The following is a 22159-nucleotide window of genomic DNA, read 5'->3' as shown; positions in this document are numbered from 1 at the left end:
GTCTTCTCCAACACCACAGTTCAAAAGCATCAATGCTTCGGCGCTCAGCCTTCTTCACAGTCCAACTCTCACATCCATACATGACCACTGGAAAAACCATAGTCTTGACTAGACAAACCTTTGTTGGCAAAGTAATGTCTCTGCTTTTCAATATGCTATTTAGATTGGTCATTACTTTCCTTCCAAAGAGTAAGCATCTTTTAATTTCATGGCTGCAGTCACCATCTGTAGTGATTTTGGAGCCCAGAAAAATAAAGTCTGACACTGTTTCCACTGTTTCCCCATCTATTTCCCATGAAGTGATGGGACCGGATGCCATGATCTTTGTTTCCTGAATGTTGAGCTTTAAGCCAACTTTTTCACTCTCCACTTTCACTTTCATCAAGAGGCATTTTAGTTCCTCTTCACTTGCTGCCATAAGGGTGGTGTCATCTGCATATCTGAGGTTATTGATATTTCTCCCGGTAATCTTGATTCCAGCTTGTGTTTCTTCCAGTCCCGCGTTTCTCATGATGTACTCTGCATATAAGTTAAATAAACAGGGTGACAATATATAGCCTTGATGAACTCCTTTTCCTATTTGGAACCAGTCTGTTGTTCCATGTCCAGGTCTAACTGTTGCTTCCTGACCTGCATACAGGTTTCTCAAGAGGCAGGTCAGGTGGTCTGGTATTCCCATCTCTTGAAGAATTTTCCACAGTTTATTGTGATCCACACAGTCAAAGGCTTTTTCATAGTCAATAAAGCAGAAATAGATGCTTTTCTGGAACTCTCTTGCTTTTTCCATGATCCAGCAGATGTTGGCAATTTGATCTCTGGTTCCTCTGCCTTGTCTAAAACCAGCTTGAACATCAGGAAGTTCACTGTTCACATATTGCTGAAGCCTGGCTTGGAGAATTTTGAGCATTACTTTACTAGCATGTGAGATGAGTACAATTGTGCAGTAGTTTGAGCATTCTTTGGCATTGCCTTTCTTTGGGATTGGAATGAAAACTGACCTTTTCCAGTCTTGTGGCCACTGCTGAGTTTTCCAAACTTACTGGCATATTGAGTGCAGCACTTTCACAGCATCATCTTTCAGGATTTGGAATAGCTCAACTGGAATTCCATCACCTCCACTAGCTTTGTTCGTAGTGATGCTTTCTAAGGCCCACTTGACTTCACATTCCAGGATGTCTGGCTCTAGGTCAGTGATCACACCATCGTGATTATCTGGGTCGTGAAGATCTTTTTTGTACAGTTCTTCTGTGTATTCTTGCCATTTCTTCTTAATATCTTCTGCTTCTGTTAGGTCCATACCATTTCTGTCCTTTATCGAGCCCATCTTTACATGAAATGTTCCTTTGGTATCTCTGATTTTCTTGAAGAGATCCCTAGTTTTTCCCATTCTGTTGTTTTCCTCCATTTCTTTGCATTGATCGCTGAAGAAGGCTTTCTTATCTCTTCTTGCTATTCTTTGGAACTCTGCATTCAGATGTTTGTATCTTTCCTTTTCTCCTTTGCTTTTCGCTTCTCTTCTTTTCACAGCTATTTGTAAGGCCTCTCCAGACAGCCATCTTGCTTTTTTGCATTTCTTTTCCATGGCGATGGTCTTGATCCCTGTCTAAGAGCCTCCTTAGTAGCCTCTCTGCTTCCACTTTTGCCCTCTTACAGTCCATCCCACGTGGTGGACAGAGGGAGCCTTCGAAAACAAACCAATTCAAGTCAGTCTTCTGGTTAAGTCATTCGGTGACTCTCCACTGCACTTAGGGTAGAGTCTAGGTTTCCCTGAGCACCTGCCCACGTCTCCAACCTCGTCTCTCATTCATTCCCTCCACACCAGCCCTCTAACTGCTCTTTGTCTGTCACCTTGTTCCTATCTCAGGACCTCTGCTCCTCTTGTTCCCATGGTGTGAAACCTTCAGGTCTTCTCTCTCACTCCTTCTTGTCATTCAGGTATCCGCTGCAATGACACATACTCTTATGAAGCCTTCCCTGGCCAGCCCATCTAACACTGCTTTAACCTCCAACTGTCTGTCATGGTAGCAAATTTATTTAATTTATACCACTTACCACCATCTGTTTTCTTTGTTTTGTTATTTATTTCATGGTTTTTCTCTCCCCACTAGTTGTAAACTTAATGAGAGTTCTTGGTGCACAGAAGAAATGCACATGACTATTCGATGGATGAATGAATGAATGAATGAAGGAGTATATGCTGAACTGGCTTCATTATCCCCATTTTACAGATGAGGAAACCGAGGCATAGAGAGTCTTAAGTGACTTGCCCAGGATCATAGAGTAGAATAGATGTAGATCCGGAATTTGGGTTTTGTGCCTGACGGGCCATCTGTGCATAATTCCTTTCTGCCAGCCTCATGCAATTTCCTTCCTCTGAGGTTGCCGCATCCCACCTGTACAGACTGGCCTCTCAGCTCCTCTTGAGCTTTGTCTGAGGGGCCTTGGGGTGCGTGTAGCTGTTTTCTGTTTGTCATTTTGCATAACAGACAATAGACCTGTCCTGGGCAAGTCACCTGTCCCAACGCCTGTCTGTTCTCCTTGGCTTTGCAGGGTACCATGCTAGGGGTCTGTGGCAACACAGGGAGTGGCAAGAGCAGCCTGCTATCAGCCATCCTGGGGCAGGTGAGTGTATTCTGGCCCATGCATGCACCCCCGCCCCCACTGAGGGCCAGAAACCCCCAGGTTCCAGGTCCCCCAGCAAGTCACGCCACCACTTCTTTCCCAGAAAGGGGTCCAAACCAATAGAATTTTTATAAATTCAAAACAGTTGAGCATGTGCTATGGGGGAGGTGAGTTATGAATGTGCTTCCATTTCACCTCCCAATGGGAGAACCACTTCTTAGGACACCTGGAGATCCATCCTCATTCTCTATGCTTTCCCTGCCCTTTGCTGTAATCAAGCGGCTACCAAGGTGGTGATACAGGCATCTCGATGCTTAATATGATAACACAAATCATCTCATGAAGACAAACTCAGAGTGGGACATGTGTCCCTATGGAGACAGCATCAGGCCCTTGAAATCTGAACCATCTAATCGCATTGCCTGGGGACATTCTTGAGGTCTGCTTCATCTGCAGCTATGCAGGCATATCACTCAGCCCACTCCTTCTCCAGTTTCCAACAAGACCAACCCTTTCCCCCCAAACATTGAGGTCATATTGCACACCTCCTGCTAAGTCGCTTAGTCACTTCAGTCATGTCCGACTCTGTGCAACCCCAGAGACGGCAGCCCACCAGGCTCCTCTGTCCCTGGGATTCTCCAGGCAGGAACACTGGAGTGGGTTGCCATTGCCTTCTCCTAGTGAACAACAAAAAACAGCCATAAACCTGGACTGTATCTTAACAGCCATCTGTGTGTCTATGGCCCCCTTCTCACGGGGGATCTCTCCAGCCCTTCCACACAGCCTCAGCCTCACTGCGTCCTAGGGCTCTCTCCTACCCCCTCCCCACTTTGTCCACTGTCCTCCTTCCCACATGGTTGGGAGAACTATCTGGTATCCCTCCTTCCTTAGCTCCTCCTCCTTAAAGCACATGGACAAACTCATCACCTGCTAGGAAAACGCTCACCTTGTCAATAGCAATTCTCTCTGAATACATCAGTCTGATGGCTCATTTTTTTGTGTGTGTGTGCACCACAGGTGATGCAATTTCTTCCCCCAACTTCTTACAACTAAGGAGAAGAAAACTTCCACTTTTAAAAAATCATTCACTCATTCATGTATACATTCGGCTGTGTTGTGTCTTAGTTGCGGCATGAGGTGTCTTCGTTGCATTATGTGGAATCTTTCACTGTGGCTCATGGATTCTCTAGTTATGGTGTGAGGGCTTAGTTGCTCCCACACATGTAGAATCTTGGTTCCCTGACCAGGGATCGAACCCACGTCCCTTGCATTGCAAGGTGGATTCTTAACCACTGGGCCACCAGGGAAGTCCCCACTTTTTTTTTTTAATAAAAATAGTTTGAATAGTATTTGAATGCCAGGCCCTGTGTTCAGAGCTTCCCATTTTTTCCCTTGGCCCGCAACCCAAAAACAAACTCCACGAGGAAGGCACAGACATTGAGGTCAGTTTACAGATGAGTAAATGAGGCTGAGAGAGGTGACTTGCCCACAGCTGCCAGCAGGTGAGGGATGCAGCCAGGGAGGATACCAGTCCAGCTGATGTCAGAGCTTTGCTTCTCATCACAGCTACGTTTCCCAGCAGCTTCCATTCAGGGCCACCTTTCTACGTGGTTGGGGGCTTGTCGCTTCAAATGAACCAATCACTTAGCTTCCCATAAAGGAAAACAAAAAGATGTCATTTAAAGGTTTAGTTCTTATTAAAGCCTGTCTTCAGTTAAGAAGTAGGAAGCACAGGATAAGAAGAGAAAGAAGCATAAGATCATGAGGTCCTCTGCTGGGGTCATGGGCATGAGGGTTGTGGCCTTGATTCTTTTTAAATGTGTGCTTTTAAATTTACCCTGCAGAAAAGCAGGAAGAACACTACGGTAAAGATCCGTATACCCACCATTGAGATTCAGGAGTTGATAGCATTTGTATATTTGCCACATCTATGTAGAAATATACTTTGTAGAAGCATTATTTATTTATTTTTTGGTAGACCTATTTTAAATTACAAAGATTATGACACTTTCCCCACTAATGTTTCACCACGATGTCCAAAAAGTAAAGGCATTTCCTCATCTAACCGTGATGACATTATCACATCCACAAATCAGTAATAATTCTGTGATACTCAGGGATGGACAGAGGTGGCCTGGAGCTTGCCATCTCACAGCAAGGGATTGGGGCTGGGGAAATAAGAGGAAAAAAGTATGGGTGACTTCAATGTGAACCTTGCCTTCAGTCACAGTAGGAACAGGTCTGGCTTTCCCCAACTACTGCCCACGTTCTCAGGGCCTTCACCAGTGGGCCTGACAGGATCCTGTTAAGATTTCATTTACACAGGAGAGCCCCCAGGTTCCTGGAGCACAGTGGAGCCCTGGGCACTGTGGCTGCTGAGCCAGGGGGGATCTGTTCCGTGGCTGCCACGGTCCTGAGGCTGGACTCACTCTGCCGCAGATGCACTTGCTGGAGGGTTCAGTGGGGGTGCACGGAAGCCTGGCCTATGTCCCCCAGCAGGCCTGGATCATCAAGGGGAGTGTCCGGGAGAACATCCTCATGGGAAGCCAATACGACGAGGCCTGGTGAGCTTCTGAGCTTCTGGGGCTGGTTTGGAGAGGGGCCTCTCACTGCTAATAATGACTTGCTGTGTGCTCACTTACATGCATCACTGTATTTCCTTCTCACTGGGAAGGAAAGATTCTCATCAGATCCATTTTCTAGCAAATCAGCTGAGGCCCCCAAGAGACTGAATAATTTGCCCAAAGTCGTTGAGCTGCTAGGATATGGTAGAGTCAGAATCTGAACCCAGTTGCTTTCAGAAACTTCACGCTAAGTCGCTTCAGTCGTGTCATACTCTGTACAACCCCATGGACTGTAGCTCCTCTGTCCATGGGATTCTCCAGGCTAGAATATTGGAGTGGATTGCCATGCCCTCCTTTAGGGGGTCTTCTCAACCGAGGGACCGAATTCGTGTCTCACACCTCCAGCAAAGGCAAGCAGGTCCTTTACAGCTAGTGCCACCAAATTTAACTATTGTGCTCCTTTGGCTCAAAATAACCCTCCCCTTCCGAAAGTGTTCCTTTGAAACTTCCTTTGTGTTAATTAATTCCTGAAGGTAAAGTCAAAAGCTAAAACACATGGGTGGTGTGCAACAGTAGAGGAAGGAGTTTAGATTCCCAGCCCCGCCCACACCCTCCTTACCCTTTGCAGCCTCTCCCTCCAGAGTCCTGGGTGGACCTGCCTGAGACACGTGCTCTGAAGTCATGAGCAAAGTCTGGTCAGTGGAGGAGCAAGGAAAACTGCTCTGATTGCTACAGCTATGCTTCCAATTCTGGTGGACTCTGGCCCCTTTTAACTCTTTGCCTGATTTTGCAATCTGCCTGTTGTAACCTTGCTGAAAGGCACAGATATGTGGGTGTATAAACCAGCTGTCTCCAGTCGGTTTGTTCGTGAGCTCCTCAACATCAGGTCTATCATGCCCAGCCCCCACCCCACCTGCTTTTCCTCCCAAATTCCCAATTAGGCTTAATGGCATCACTGAACTGTGCAACCCAGGGAGCCCGACCCTGCCTCCTCCAAGAACCACCTCCTCCTTCCACATGTAATTGGTCAGCAACTCTGGAAGACTCAACCTCCTAAATAGCACTGGTATAATATTTCCCTTCTCCACCTCCACTGCCAGCTCTGGTCTGTGACCTTCTGCCAGAACGGTGCCCACTGCCCCGCTCTTGGCTCTGTCTCCAGCCTTCTCCTGCTCTGTTCGACTTTGTGCTCTGCCTCCAGGGCAGCTGTCCTAAAAGCCCAGTCTCATCCTGTCACTGCTCAGCTTTCAGACTGACATGACTCATAGAGCAGTTTGTCAAAAATAAAAACACACTATCTTTTGACTCTGAAAATTCACCGCTATGTAGTTAATACATATAGCGCCACCCATGAATGCCAAGATCCATGTACAAGAATGTTCACATCGAATTATTCAGGATAGCCAAAAACTAGCAACAATCCAAATGTCCAGCATTAGCTCACTGGTTAAACAGTGCATGGTGCTTCCCTATACTGCAATATGGTAGTGCCATTAAAACAATATAAACCTATATCTGCTGTACATACCGTACATCACTAGATTATTTCTGAACACGTATAGAGGAAACTGTATTAGTGACTGATTCAGAGGAAAGCAGCTGAGGGTCAACGGTGCGAAGGAGACTCACTTTTCACCTTTTCTTCTTTTTGTTCTGTTCAAACAATTACCAAGTGCACGTGTTAACATTTAAAAAAAATGAAGGAAGGAAATGAAAAAAGCCTCCTGTGATTTACCATTAAATTCAGGATCAAGGCCAAATTTTTCAGCATGGAATGCAAGACCTTCCCTTCCAAACTGGAGAAGGCCGGAGGGCCTGCGGCCGGCCACCAGGCCCTTTAGCTCCCTCTCCTTCACAGGTATCTCCAGGTGCTCCACTGCTGCTCCCTGAACCATGATCTGGAAATTCTGCCCTTCGGAGACATGACGGAGGTGAGCGGGAGGCGAGGGTACCGCACTTCTGTTGTGATGGTACCTTTGTCATGGTGTTCTGGGGTCCCCAGACTGCCTCCCTGGGTAGGTAAGACGAGAGACCCCAGCTCTTCCTTCCCAAAGCAGCTGGAGCTAGTCCTGCAGTCTCAGAGCCTTCCCTCCCAAGGAAGGGAAGTTGTGGCTCACCTGACCTTGGGAGCTGACAAACGGGCTACCTTGCCTCACCAGAATGGGAGTTGATCTCAGACTTCTTCTGAATCAAGAGCAGAGACCCTGTGAGGATGAGAAGCACCCCCAACCCCTCTACTCCACCCCCACCCCAGTCATCCATCTTCCTCCCCACCACCCTGCCCCTCTAGAGCACTGCCTTTGACAGTGGGGATGGTAGCCATAGCCCTGCTGTGGCAGTGCCAGTTCTGACTGCTAGGTGCTCCTGATAATTCTCCATCTTTCACGTCAGTAGCCACCCTTACTCTACATAAGACCTTTGTAAGATAAAAGCAGTATGGTTGCCTTGATTTTATTATCTAATAATAGCTCAGTTGGCTGAGCATTCACTACATTCAAGGTACTGTTCTAGCAACTCTAATATATTAGGTGAGCCTCAGATAACCTATGAGGTCAGTTCTTTTATTATCCTTCCTTTAATGATCAGCAGTGTACCCTGGAGGGTAGAGAGCTTGGTTGTTTTGTTCAGCGTCTCCCCTTCAGTAGGAAGAACCAGCTCTGCTCTGTAAAATGCATCAGTAATAGTTCTGACCTCATCAGGATGATTAGAGGTTTAGGTGAGTTGATACATAACTTGCTTTGAATAGTGCTTGGCGTAGGTTAAGTGTTAGGCCGTCATTAGAGGAACACAGTAGGCATTGAAGTCTGCTGAGTGAGTAAGGAAACTGAGCCTCGCCCAGGCCAAGCCCCTTATCTATGGTCACATGCGAACTGGAGGCAGAGCAGTGACAAGCGGTCACCCCACTGCTCTTTAAACTGCTTCTCTTCTACAGCGTCACCAGAGTTCAGGGTCGAGCAGAGATAGAACTTAGACCCTGGGTGTCACGGCCTCAGGACCTGACATAGGGATGGGCCAGCCAGCACTGCCTGAAGTGCTAGTCTGCTAGGGAACTCCAATACACTGCCCAGTGATTCTGGTTAGCACCCTCGACTCCTGACATAACAAACCTGCCCACCACCTCAGCTATAATACAGTCTTGGTCTTGGGCAATACCCCTAACCCAGGCCAGTGATCCCACCAGTTGACAGTTACAGTCAACAGAAATTTAAAACCATTGTAAGATGTAAGAAGGTGCTGTTTCTTGGGATAAGTGATTTATTTTTATGAGCTAAGCTGTTAAAAGTTTTAATATGCTTTCTGACAAGCCAACCAATTTAGAAAAAATGATATGTTACTATGAATTACAAATTTCAGTTAAGTGAGCATCAGTTTTTTTCATCCTTTACTAGGCATATTGTGAAAAGTATTTTTATTTTCTTTTTAATTAATTATTAATTTTTGTTTGACTGTGCTGGCTCTTCATTGCTGCACCCAGGCTTTCTCTAGTTGCAGCGGGCAGGGGCTGCTCTCTAGTTGCAGTGCTCGGGTTTCTCATTGTGGTGGCTTCTTTTGTCACTGAACACAGGCTCTAAGAGCTCCCAGACTTCAATAGTTGCAGCATGAGGGCTCTAGAACACAGGCTCAGTAGTTGCGGGACATGGGTTTAGTTGCCTGGTGACACATGGAAGCTTTCCGGACCGGGGATCAAACTCACGTCCCCTGTATTGGCAGGTGGACTGTTAACCACTGGGAAGTCGAGATTGTGAAAAATATTTTAAGTGCCAGGGGTGTCAAATCATTAGGTGTCCAGGAGTGTGCACCGAGGGGGGTTAGTCTGTCCACCTGCCCACCTGGCTGGTGGGAGCACAGCTGGCTGGGTCACCCTCCAGACTCGGTGCCTTTGGCTGCCTGTCCACAGATTGGGGAGCGGGGCCTCAACCTCTCGGGGGGGCAGAAGCAGAGGATCAGCCTGGCCCGGGCCGTCTACTCTGACCGTGAGCTCTACCTGCTGGATGACCCACTCTCGGCCGTGGATGCCCATGTGGGGAAGCATATCTTTGAGGAGTGCTTTAAGAAGGTGCTCAGGAGGAAGACCGTCATTTTGGTGACCCATCAGCTGCAGGTGACCACCCTTCCGGGGCTCTGGCCATGATTGACAGATAATGTAGCTCCTCAAGCCCCTGCCATCTCAGCATGATCAATAACAGCCTCCCAGCAGATACCCCTTCGTATCTCAGACAGACCCCAAAGTCAGAGAGGATTGCAAAGAACTTGATGTCCTCTGCTTTCTATGTGGAGAAGATAAGTTGGTAAAAATGGAAACTAAATTTTTTAAAATTGTTTTTTATTGAAGGATAATTGCTTTATAGAATTTTTTAAATGGTTTTTTTGAAACTAAATATTGAGGCCTCCTTTATTTTCAAAATTGTATGGGCGAGCCCCTGCTTTTGAAGTTACAAAAAACTCCCTCAGAGAAGAATTCGCCAAGTCTCACATTCTTCCATCAAGCACACTGGCTGTGCTGGGTGCTGCCTCTCATGGGTCATTTTCCCTAGATATGTTCATACCAGACCTTGTTATTATTTATCCTTCTCCTATTTGGGCTTTAGTATTTTTGGTATAAAATATGTAAGACATAAAAACAGGTTAGAAAATAACCTAATGAAAGCCCATGTAACTGCCCAGATGACACATCACAGTCCAATGTCGATGGCCCTCAGATCACAGCCCCTTCCCTCCTTCCTGCTCCTCACTCACTGTTCACTGTTTCCATGTGCGTATTCACACTTTTACAACATATGTGTCAATCCAGACAGAGCAAATGTCCTTTTGCATATTTAACAACTTATAATCGATGTTTTACTTTCTGTGTCCTTAGGTAATTTGCTTTTCTACTCAACATTATATTTTTAAGGTCTTCCATGTGGATACATGGAATTTTATTTCTTTCTTACTAGTATTGTATTACAATATCTGAATATTCCAGAATTTATTTCTCCAGGATGGATATTCGGGTTGTTTCCCATTTTTCACTTTTTACAAAAAAATGCTTCAGTATATTGATACATTCTTCTACATGTGTTTTTATGCATGTGTTTGAGAGGGCTTTTTTTTGGGAAGTGTTTTAGGAGTAGAATTATTGGTTCATAATTCTTCAAAAATCTTTAATTTTACTAGATATTGTCAAATTGTTTTTCAAAGTAGCTGTACCAATCTATGCAGGCCTCCCCCTCCACCCCAGTTTTGTAAGAGTCCCTTTACCCTAGTCATTACCAACACTTGGGATTGTTTTTGCCAAACTGGTGATATAAAATATTTTCTCAGGATTTAAATTTTTCCTTTTGAATAGTGAAGTTGAGCATCTTTTAGTATGCTTATTGAAGATCTTATTTCTTCTGACTCTTCAGTATTTAGAATTTTGTGACCAGATCATTTTATTTGAAGATGGGAAAATCTGTGAAAAAGGAATTCACAGTGAGCTCATACAGAAGAGGGGACGATACGCCCAGCTCATCCAGAAGATGCGCGGGAAAGCCACACAGGTGATTTCCCCCTACCCCACCCTCACTTCTGACCCAACTGGGCAGACCCTTCCCTGCATCCATGGCTTGTGCTTTCTCCCCAGGGTGTGTTGCAGGGAGTAGCAAAGACAGAAGAGGATCTACAGCTGGAAGGTCAGGCCCAGACCGCTTGCCAGGAAGAACTTCTCAGTGAAAATGCTGGTAATAGTGCTGAATGAAATAGTGCTTTCACCTGGGAGCAGGGTGAAACCCTCTGCCTGCCTGTCTGCATCTTCCACAGGCTCTGGCATTTCGTCCTGAATGTGAGACCAGGCCTTGTCACTCACTGAATGGGGTGCCAGACATTACTCATATAGGGTACAGATCCAAGTATTGGAGGGCTGTGGGGTAAGGGCTGTGCTGGTCCAGAGGCCTGAAGCAACCAGGAAGTGACTATTGTTGGGGGAACAGCTGAGGGTGTGCAGAGGCAGATTGAGGGTTGACCTCGAGTGACTCTGATATAAACTTTGCACAGTTTCTGGGCCATTAATTCATTATACATTTTTTGAGAACAATGCCATTGGAAGTCAGAAATAAATTAAGCCCAGTTCTGGGCATTCAAAAGGTGAAGCTGAACATCTTTTAGTATGCTTATTGAAGATCTTGCTCTTTTCTGAGACAAGGTAGCAGACGAGAAAGACTTTCATTTTTAAAGTAAGACAGGTTCTGGATTAGAATTCCAGGACTACTGCTCTCAAAGCCGTGTGACTTTGGCCAAACAGGTTAAACTCTCTGAACCGTCACTGGCAAAAGTGGAGATAATTGTTCTTATATTACAACACCACAGTGGAGATTAGAAGAGGTCCTGAGGGGTTAGGACAGTGCCTGGCACATCTGTCACAAACAGAGCCTTCAGCTGCAAAGATCAGAAGCCAATTTGGGCAGAAAAATAATGTGTTGGCAGAAAAGGGTGTTGATCATAGAGTGAAAAAAAAGCTGGAGTACTAGACCTCAGAAAGTTTGGAGTCTAGAATAGCAGGAACAGGTATAGAATCCTTTTGAAGAAAACCTGCTTCAGATGTTTTCCATCCTAGTCTAATTTCCTGCAAGATTAAAATCCCACAAAGAGAGCTGTCTTCTCCTGGGAAAATAGTGGTGTTGCTGTTAGAAGAAGGGAGAGCGGCAGGCAGAAACAGTAGGTATCCCCTACAGTGCTGCCTCCTGTTACTGTTGTTGTGGTGGTTGTCATTGACAACATTGATGACATCTACTGATATTTCAGGTACTGATCTCTCTGCCCTGCTGTAGGCCACGTGTCCGCTTGGGCTGGTGTCAAATCTGTTTCGAGGAGCTGTTTCAGAAGCATATCGCTACAAAGCGTCTTAGTGATTATCTGTAGGCCTGCCAGTTGTCAGATGAGGAAACAGAGAGGTTAAGTGATTTGCTTCTTGAAGCTGTACAGTATCATGATGACAATTCTGGTCCCAGGTCACTGCTTTCTTCCTTCTCTCCCGCTCTCTCTCTCAACCCATTCAGCCCTTGGGAACCTCAGGCTCTCCAGGGTCTATTGAATGGCTGGTGATGGACCCCCTTTTCAGAGTCCAGGCAGATCTGCAAACTCTGCTGGTTGGAGTTAGACTTGGGTGGGGTACGGGTGGCAACCAGAATAGAAGGCTTCGCAAGGACTCTTCTTGACCAGGAAGGAGATATAGGAGATTGGGAGGCATACTGTTTCCTTTTTCTTTTCCCTGATCCAGTGCTGGAAAATCAACTCTCACAGAAGGAGAAGATGGAAGAAGGGTCCTTGAAGTGGACAGTCTACCACCACTATATCCAGGCGGGCGGAGGTATGGGCTGTTAGCTGCCCCAGGCCAGGCCTGCTCACAAAGCTGGGTCAGACTGGAATGTGCAAGGTCATGGGAGGTAGAGGGACTCAAACGGTCATGCCATTCATGAGTTTAACTTGCATAATTCCAGCCATTCTCAACTATAATAACTCTACCACTGTAGTCAGTGCCAGAAATTATGTTTCTATGTGTATTTGTGTTAATATACCTGGCATTTAAAAAATCAAATATGTCAAGGCATATAGACATGTAAATTATGTTCATGAAGGGAAAAGTTTATACTTTTTTGCCTAGAAATAGGCATGGTATGCATGCCGTGAAGGACCACATGGGGGAAGCACCAAGTTTGGCCAGTGGTGGAGTGGTAAGAGAAAGCAGGGCCCAGAGCCTTTACTGGGGTTTCTGTGGGAAGAAGTGGGTGAGGCAGGGTAGGCACCCTGAGTAAGCTTAGGATTGGACAGCTTGAACAATTCTGGAGGGCTCATTGCTATAGTGATGGTCCTAAATGTCTGATACCTGGTCTTAGGGTGATTTAGGGGAGGGCAAATATTGGCTTGGTGGGTGAGAGTTTGATAAAAGAGGTTATTGGGAGGGTGGGCTGTGGATTGGTTCGTTTGTATATCAAAGGTGTGCCTGTAAGGAGTTAATTGCTGTTTCTAGGAATTAGCTAGCCTTGGGATTAGCAGTCTGTCAGGATTAAGGCCCCAAATAACACAGTATTAGGAATATAGAAAATAAGAAACATTTTACATTAAACATCATTAATATTTTTAGTGAAATAAAGAATGCCATAGTACTCTTTATCTCAGTGCTTTTCATACCACAGGTCCCAGCCCACTAGTGGGCTGTGAAATCAACTGAGTGGGTTGTAAGGAGCGTTGAGAATAGAAATGTGACTAGAGTTGAAAATATCTGCAGAAGTGATGTTGGTGAAGCTTTCATTTTATTATGTATTAGACTGTATATCTGAAGGTGGATGGCAATAAAAAGTTTCAAAGCTTCTGCTTTATTTAATGGTGTATGTTACCAAATTCACACATATATAACTCTACAATGTTGTAAACATGAGACCAGGTATATGCTACTGTGGTTTTGAGTAACTTAATTTTTGAGAGTAATTTTGACTCCATGCCAACTTTTTATTCTTCATTGATTTTGGAACCTAACCCTGCACAAGGCGTGTCTTCTCTCTACCTGTCTAGGGAGGAGGAGGCAGGCTGTGCATAGGAGATTGCCATCCTCACCCCTTCCACTGTGAGCATCCTTACAGGATATAACACAGGGCCTGACCAGAGCAGGGGAGCAGCAAATACTTGTGAAACGCAATGAATGAACCAAAAAACCAATTGATCTGTATTTAGGAAGTACCTGTTATGAACCAGGCTCTTGCTGAGTTCTGGAGGGGAGGGTGTATAAAGTTGCCTGAGAACCTACCCTGTAATCTAGAGAATTAAAACATTCATCCACTGGTAGCAAGAGAGAGAGATCTCCGGGACCAAGCATGGTCTCAGATGTCATTAAAGAGAGTTGGCCCTTGGGTGGAGCTTAAGGAAGAATTCAAGAAAAAGAATACGGGCATGAGGCACAGACTGGATAGGTGGGTAGAGTGCCAGGGCAAGAGGTAGATGGGAAAGGAAGGCGTGTACCCTAGGTTTTCCCATCCTTGGCTTCCCCACTCTCCAGCTCTATGACTTTGGGCAAGTTACTTCCTCCCTTGGAAACTTGGCGATAGGCATTCTGAATTCAAAAATAATTCATGTATTTAGTACTCTACCTGGCACTTGGTACATAATAGTGAAAGGTAGCTGTTGTTATTTTGAATGTTGAACCCTCAGGGCTTGCATAAGGGCAACCAGCTTCTCTAGAACACTGCTCACATAACCAGGCACTGGGCTGGGTACTTGACACACGTTACCTCATAGCATCTTTAGAGCAGCCCCTTGAGGCTGCAGGACTACCATCACCATCTTGTATGTAAGGAAGTGGAGTGTCACTGACATTTGATCCCTTGCCCAGGTTCACATAGCTTGTAAGTAGTTTGAGCCAGCATTTGAACCCAGGGCTTTCTAATCTTGGAACCCAGCTCTTTCGAGTCTTCTAGGGTGTCTGAGGAAGATCCAAGGGCCTGGTGTGGCCACGTACCTTCTTTTGGCACCTGTGTGTCACGTTCCTCTCTCTCCCCAGGTTACCTGATCTGCAGCATGATTTTCCTTCTCATGATGATGTTAGCCTTCTTCCCGGTGTTCAGCTTCTGGTGGCTGAGCTATTGGCTGGGCCAGGGCTCAGGGGTGAGTGCCATGTGGGGGTGGGGTGCATTTCTGTGGACCTGGGTGGAATGGGGGAACTTCTTTTTCCTTGGGGCCCCATGGGTATGGGTTAGAGAAGCCCATGGCAAGCCCAGTACCTGCCCTTGCCATGCTGATGAATGGGGCCCTAGAGGGAACCCTTGGGAGCTGAAACTCTGGAGCGCCCTCCCAGGTGGGCATCCTGTGTTCACAGAGCAAGAGGTCACCTGTACAGTCTCCTAGGAACAAAACCAAGAGATTTCTGTCCCCAAACAGCTCTTTACACCAAGAATGCTTTACAGTCTGCTCTAATATGAGTTAGAGAAGGGAAAAAAAGTTTTATCCATCACTCCTGACAGCAGGGAAAGAGCTGAGCTCCAGTATGACTTGCACAGAAGTGATCTGGGCTTTTGAAAGGGAGAATGAGAGAGGAGGGAAAGCAGGGGCTCTGCTGGGCCAGAGAATGAAAAAGTACAAAAGGTTGGTGAGTGTCAGTACAATTAAGCTATCAGTGTCTGCAGCCAGCTTTCTCCTCCCACAGAGAGTGGGGGACAGAGGCTCTGTCCTTTCTGAGGATTACATTTTAAAGGAATCATTCTCAGATCTTTAAGAAAGATGCTTCTGAGTTGCAAGAGATACACAGTCACAGCTGTGAGTGCTTCTTAGTAAGTGCTCTGAGGAAGAAAGATCAGGGGCCTGCCAGGAAAACAGTAAATTTTCCTGGCAGAGGCACTTTAATGAAGGTGGGGGGAGCTGGGGTCCTCCGAGGGACATACCTTAGCCTCTAGGAGCCACGCTAAGGTTCGGTCAAGTCTTTTAGTGCAGGAGTTCGGACAGGGTTGTTTGTGTTGAGGGTTCTGGAGCTCTCAGCCATTATGTATCAGATTAATTCATTAATCTTTCCAACCTCATTCTGAGGTAGGTATCACTGTCCCCATTTTATATTTGCAGAAATTATTCTTAGAGAGGAGAAGGAGCCTGCCCTGAGATGTCAATGTGCCTTGAACTCTGTGCTCTGAATCCAGGCTATGTCTTTCAAGCAATCTATTTGGTTAACTTTTGAGTCATGTTTCAGATGGAGTTTGGTCAGGAAAGCAGGAGCCGCTTGAAATATTTAGAGCTTCCAAAGATTTAATACACAAGTTAGAGGCTACACAGCCACTGGAAGGGCTGGAGGAGAGAGGGAAAGCGGGCTCCAGGAATTTTAGCAGCAGGCAGCACTAAATGGGCTGATCCTTGGAAGGATGCCTGCTAACCACTGGCTGAATTCCAAGCTCCATGCACCTGTCCACAATTGCCACCAGAGTATAATGGCTTCTCTTTCAGCCTTTAGATTTTCTGCGAGTGCCTCTCTTTGGTAGAATCTAACCTAAGACCATGCTGGCAAGGAGTTTGAGAAACAGTTCTCAAACTCTTCCCTGAATCACATTGGAGAGTGTGGAAGGAGGCAGAGGTGATGTTAGATGACCATCTAGTGCAGATTTCTAACAACATAGAGTGAAGTAATCTATCAAGCCATTTTCTACCCTGCCAGAAGAGAAGAGACTCATATCAGACAGCAGGCTGCCTTAGGACAAAGATGCATTGAGGAAGGGATGTATAGAAGTCCTAATGGTAGTGGAGTTGAGTTTGGAACAATCAGGGTAGAGGAGGCAATGGAGTGGAGGCAAGACCTGGATCAAGGAGACAGGCCACTGAGACTGATGCTGTAGTGGTCCAGGGGATCAGCACAGGGCAGTGGGGAGGGAGAAGGGAAAAGCGATAGCACTGAGCAGGAAGCTTTTAACATATAGTTTCACCTTCTACTGGCTGCTGAGTCTTCTGTAGCCCCAGGAAGACATATTTTTCTCCCTGCTGAATTTCACCCTGAACTCAGATGGTTTGAACCTCTGAAAAAGAAAACTCACAGTTTTTCTCTCTCCACACGTAATGTCTCTGATACGCAAAGTGCAGGTTTTGGTTTTGGTTTTTCCCCTCTGTGTCAACCAGTTCTCCAACTCCCTGGACACTCGCTGGGTGTACTACAGTTCAATTCCATTCTGATACTACCTATCCAGAGTTAGCAACACCTCACAGGTTAAGGGTTCAGTCCCATAAGACTGCTCATGTGCCAATCACAAGTCTAGACATTTTGTTCAGTTGCTCAGTCATGTCTGACTGTTTGCAACCTCATGGACTGTAGTATACCAGGCTTCCTTGTCCTTCACCAACTCCTGGAGCTTGCTCAAACTCATGTCCATTGAGTCAGTGATGCCATCCAATCATCTCATCCTCTGTCATCCCCTTCTGCTCCTGCCTTCAATCTTCCCCAACACCAGGGTCTTTTCCAAAGTATTGGAGTTTCAGCTTCAGCATCAGTCCTTCCAATGAATATTCAGGTCTGATTTCCTTTAGGATTGACTGGTTTGATCTCCTTGTTGACTAAGGGACTCTCAAGAGTCTTCTCCAAAACCACAGCTCAAAAGCATCAATTCTTCAGCACACAGCTTCCTTTATAGTTCAACTCTCTCAAATCCATACATGACTACTGGAGAAACCATAGCTTTGATTGGATGGACCTTTGTTGACAAAGTAATGTCTCTGCTTTTTAATATGCTTTCTAGGTTGGTCATAGCTTTTCTTCCAAGAAGCAAGTGTCATAATGTCATGGCTGCAGTCACCATCATGGCTGCAGTGATTTTGGAGCCCAAGAAAATAAAGTTTCTCACTGTTTCCATAGTTTCCCCATCTATTTCCCATGAAGTGATGGGATCAGATGCTGTGATCTTTGTTTTTTGAATGTTGAGTTTTAAACCAGCTTTTTCACTCTCCTCTTTCACTTTCATCAAGAGGTTCTTTAGTTCTTCTTCCCTTTCTGCCATAAAGGTGGTGTCATCTGCATATCTGAGGTTACTGATATATCTCCTGGCAATCTTGATTCCAGCTTGTGCTTCATCTAGCCCAGCATTTTGCATGATGTACTCTGCATATAAGTTAAATAAGCAGGGTGACAATATACAGCCTTGATGTACTCCTTTCCCAATTTGGAACCAGTCTGTTGTTCCACGTCCAGTTCTAACTGTTGCCTCTTAACCTGCATACAGATTTCTCAGGAGGCAGGTAAGGTGGTCTGTTATTCTCATCTCTAAGAATTTTCCAGTTTGTTGTGATGCACACAGTCAAAGCCTTTGGTGTAGTCAATAAAGCAGATGTTTACCTGGAACTCTCTTGCTTTTTCTGTGATCCAACAGATGTTGGCAATTTGATCTCTGATTCCTCTGCCTTTTCTAAATCAAGCTTGAACATCTGGAAATTCATGGTTCATGTACTGTTGAAGCCTGGCTTGGAGAATTTTGAGCATTACTTTGCTAGTGTGTGAGATGAGTACAATTGTGCAGTAGTTTGAACATCCTTTGGCATTGCATTTCTTTGGGATTGGAGTGGAAACTGCTGAGCTTTTCAAATTTTCTGGCATATTGAGTGCATCACTTTCATACCATCATCTCTTAGGGTTTGAAATAGCTCAACCGGAATTCCATCACCTCCACTAGCTTTGTTCATAGTGATGCTTCCTAAGGCCCACTTGACTTCATATTCCAGGATGTCTGGCTCTAGATGAATGATCACACCATTGTGGTTATCTCGGTCATTAAGATCTTTTTTGTATGTTCTTCTATGTATTCTTACCACCTCTTCTTAATATCTTCTGCTTCTGTTAGGTCTCTAGTATTTATTGTGCCCATTTTATCTGTCTCTTATTGTGCCCATCTTTGCATGAAATGTTCCCTTGGTATCTCTAATTTTCTTGAAGAGATCTCTAGTCTTTCCCATTCTATTGTTTTCCTCTATTTCTTTGCACTGATCACTGAGGTAGGCTTTCTTATCTCTCCTTGTCTTCTTTGGAACACTGCATTCTGATGGGTATATCTTTTCTTTTCTCCTTTGCCTTTAGCTTCTCTTCTTTTCTCAGTATATCTTCCTCAGACAACTATTTTGCCTTTTTGCATTTCTTTTTCTTGGGGATGATCTTGATCACTGCCTCCTGTACAATGTCATGAACCTCTGTCAGTAGTTCTTCAAGCTCTCTATCAGATCTAATCCCTTGAATCTATTTGTCACTTCCACTGTATAATCACAAGAGATTTGATTTAGGTCATACCTGAATGGTCTAGTGGTTTTCCCTCCTTTCTTCAATTTAAGTCTGAATTTGGCAATAAGGAGTTCATGATCTGAGCCACAGTCAGCTCCCAGTCTTGTTTTTGCTGACTGTATAGAGCTTCTCCATCTTTGGCTGCAAAGAATATAATCAGTCTGATTTTGGTATTGACCATCTGGTGATGTCCATGTGTAGAGTCTTCTCTTGTGTTGTTGGAAGAGGGTGTTTGCTGTGACCAGTGAGTTCTCTTGGCAAAACTCTATTAGCCTTTGCCCTGCTTCATTCTGTACTCCAAGGCCAAATTTGTCTCTAGTCCAGATATCTCTTGACTTCCTACTTTTGCATTCTAGTCCACTATGATGAAAAGGACATCTCTTTTGGGTGTTAGTTCTAGAAGGTCTTATAGGTCTTCAAAGAACCGTTCCAGCTTCAGCTTCTTATGCATTAGAGGTTGGGGCATAAACTTGGATTACTGTGCTATTGAATGGTTTGCCTTGGAAACAAAGAGATCATTCTGCTGTTTTTGTAGTTCTGATAAATCAGCTATGAATTGGGGATTCCCATGACTCCTTCTGTGGGCCTGATAATTTTCTATAATGGCTTACAGAACTTAGGGAAATACTTTTATCAGTTTTTAGACAAGGAATATAGTAAATGATGCAGATGCAGAGCCAGATGAAAAAATATATAGGGTGAGGTACAGAAGGGTCCAAAGTGCAAGAGCTTCTGTTTCCATGGAGTTGGGGTACACCACCCTTCTAGCACATGAATATGTTCACCAACCTGGAAGCTCTCTGAATGCCATGCTTTAGGGATTTTTATGGTGGATTCAACATGTTGCTCAGTTTTAAAGAATCTGCCTGCAAAGTAAGAGACCCTGATTTGATTCCTGGTTTGCGAAGATCTATTGGAGAAGGGATAAGCCACCTACTCCAGTATTCTTGGGCTTCTCTTGTGGCTCAGCTGGTAAAGAATCTGCTTGCAATGTGGGAGACCCCAGTTTGATCCCTGGGTTGGGAAGATCCCTTGGAGAAGGGAAAGGCTACCCATTCCACTATTCTGGCCTGGAGAATTCCATGGACTGTATTGTCCATGGGGTTGCAAAGAGCTGGACATGACTGAGCAACTTTCACTTCAACATGTAGACATGATGGATCATAAACTAAAATTCCAGCTCCTTCCCATTTCCAGAAAATGGGAGTAGGGCTGAAAGTTCGAAGCTTGGACTCATGACATGGTCTTTCTGGTGACCAGCCCCAGTCCTGAAGCTATTTAGGAGTCCCCAGCCCCTAGTCATCTCGTTAGCTACAAAAGACTCTCTCATTGCTCCAGAGGCTCGTGTCAGAAACCAGAGTCAAAGGCCAATTATTACCACAAATGAAGCCCCACGCACCCCCATCACCTAGGAAACTGCAAGGGTTTTAGGACTTGTGTGTCAGGAATTGGGGACAAAGATGAAGCATATTTCTTATCATACCATACTCCCTGTCCTTTCTTGAAGAATAATAGCAGTCAAGAGAGCAACTGGACCACTGCAGACCCAGGTGACATACTGGACAATCCTCAGCTGCCCTTTTACCAACTGGTGTTTGGCCTCAGCGGTCTGTTGGCAATCCTCCTGGGCATCTGCCTCTCATTGGTTTTCACCAAGGTGATGGGGAAGGCATCCACAGCATTGCACAACAAGCTTTTCAACAAGGTATGGGTCTGGGCACTGGGCATGGCCACAGGCTGAGCCTTGACCTTGCTCAACTCTTTTTTCTAATTATTAGGCTTTATTTTTTGAGCAGTTTTTGGTTTAGAGAAAAATTGAGCAGAAAATATAGGGTTCACTTTTACCCTTCACCACATCCTCAATTTCTCCTATTATTAATAGCTTGCATTAGTGGGGGACATCTGTTACAGTTGATGAGTCAACATTGATACATTATTATTATCAAAGTCCATAGTTTACATTAAGGTTCACTGCTTGTGTTGTACATTCTATGGGTTTTGACAAATGCATACTGGCATGCGTCTACCATCAAGTATTATACAGAATAGTCAAACTACCCTAAAAATCCCCTTTGCTCAGCCTATGTATATCCCTCCCCTAGACCTCTGAAAACTGCTGATCTATTTTGCTGTCTCTGTGGTTTGGAGAATATAATGTCGTATAGTTGTGAGTTTACACTGGGTCACTAACTAGGTGGGAGCAGGCCAGAGAATGAGATAGGTTCTTGAAACTCTCCCACGACTAAGTTTAATGCCCCTTCCTAGAGGATCAACCCTCAGCTATCAATGCTGGCCTCTGTTGGCTGAGCACAGTCACATAAACAGTTTCTTCTAATTTCCTTAAGTTCCTTTTGAAGTGGGTATTTTACTCTTATCTTACACATGAGAAAATGGAAACCCCATATGTGTTATGGTTAGAATGTATGTTATGGCTAGAATACCAAGTTATCTATAGTGTCACATTAGCTCTTGGACATGTCCTTTCTGTCTTTCACTTATCGAATATTACTGGGTGCCAGGCTCTGGAGTAGGCACTTGGTTCACAGTGGTGAGTGAACAATGCAGATGTGGTTTGGGTCATCTTAGCCTACAGCTTAAGGATGGAGATGGACAGGAAAATAATCTGTTGTAATATGATGTGCAGAGTTAACCATGGGGGTGGCACACAGGACCATAAGAAAATGACACACCTGACCCAAGCATGGGGGTGGTGGAAGGAAGGTGGGAGTCCAAGAAGGCTTCTTGGAGGAAGTGACCTCTATGCTAAGATCTGAGGATGAACGAGATCTCGCCAGGTCAAGATTAAGAGGTGAGCAGAAGCAGAACATTTCCAGAGAGCTGCATGGAGCTCAGGAAGGCTGGAGCTGAGAACTGTAGAGAAGGGCTTCTCAGAGGGATTCTCGGGAGGCAATGAGGGCACCCGTCATTCCTTGTAGATTCAAAGCAAATCCTTTAAAAATATTTTTTTTTGATGTGGGCCGTCATTTTAAATATCTTTATTGAATTTGTTACAATATGTTTTGGTTTTTTGCCACGAGTTTCCTGACCAGGGATCAAACCAGCACCCCCTGCAATGGAAGGCAAAATCTTAACCACTGGATCATCAGGGAACTCCCACAAATTGTGTTTTAATTTAGGAGGGTGAGGCCAAGGCATTTCCCCACATCTCAGATAAAGCAACCGGCTTGATGAGCCAGAAGGCAGGAGAGGGAAAAATTACTCCAAAGCCTGG

The 22159-nt window shown here is 45.1% G+C and overlaps 1 protein-coding gene across 3 annotated transcripts in view; it reads left to right on the top strand.

Moving 5' to 3' along the window:
• Positions 1-22159, top strand: part of ABCC11 (ATP binding cassette subfamily C member 11) — an 87499-nt gene that overhangs the window by 45672 nt on the left and 19668 nt on the right. For 2 of the 3 annotated variants that reach the window (XM_086349468.1, XM_086349467.1), the window contains exons 12-20: positions 2551-2622; positions 5062-5186; positions 7045-7117; positions 9085-9288; positions 10574-10708; positions 10792-10888; positions 12424-12513; positions 14698-14801; positions 20435-20632. In XM_086349468.1, the coding sequence (XP_086205594.1) occupies positions 2551-2622; positions 5062-5186; positions 7045-7117; positions 9085-9288; positions 10574-10708; positions 10792-10888; positions 12424-12513; positions 14698-14801; positions 20435-20632 (1098 nt within the window). The remainder of the gene's footprint in view (positions 1-2550; positions 2623-5061; positions 5187-7044; positions 7118-9084; positions 9289-10573; positions 10709-10791; positions 10889-12423; positions 12514-14697; positions 14802-20434; positions 20633-22159) is intronic. The other variant, XM_086349469.1, reaches the window with a different exon arrangement.

Source organism: Bos grunniens, chromosome 18 (genome assembly GCF_055505025.1).
Source record: "Bos grunniens cultivar Pamir isolate PY7600 chromosome 18, Bosgru_T2T1.0, whole genome shotgun sequence".
Taxonomy (NCBI): Eukaryota; Metazoa; Chordata; class Mammalia; order Artiodactyla; family Bovidae; genus Bos; species Bos grunniens.
The sequence above is the reverse complement of the archived record's forward strand: the minus strand, read 5'-3'. Positions and strand labels throughout refer to the sequence as shown.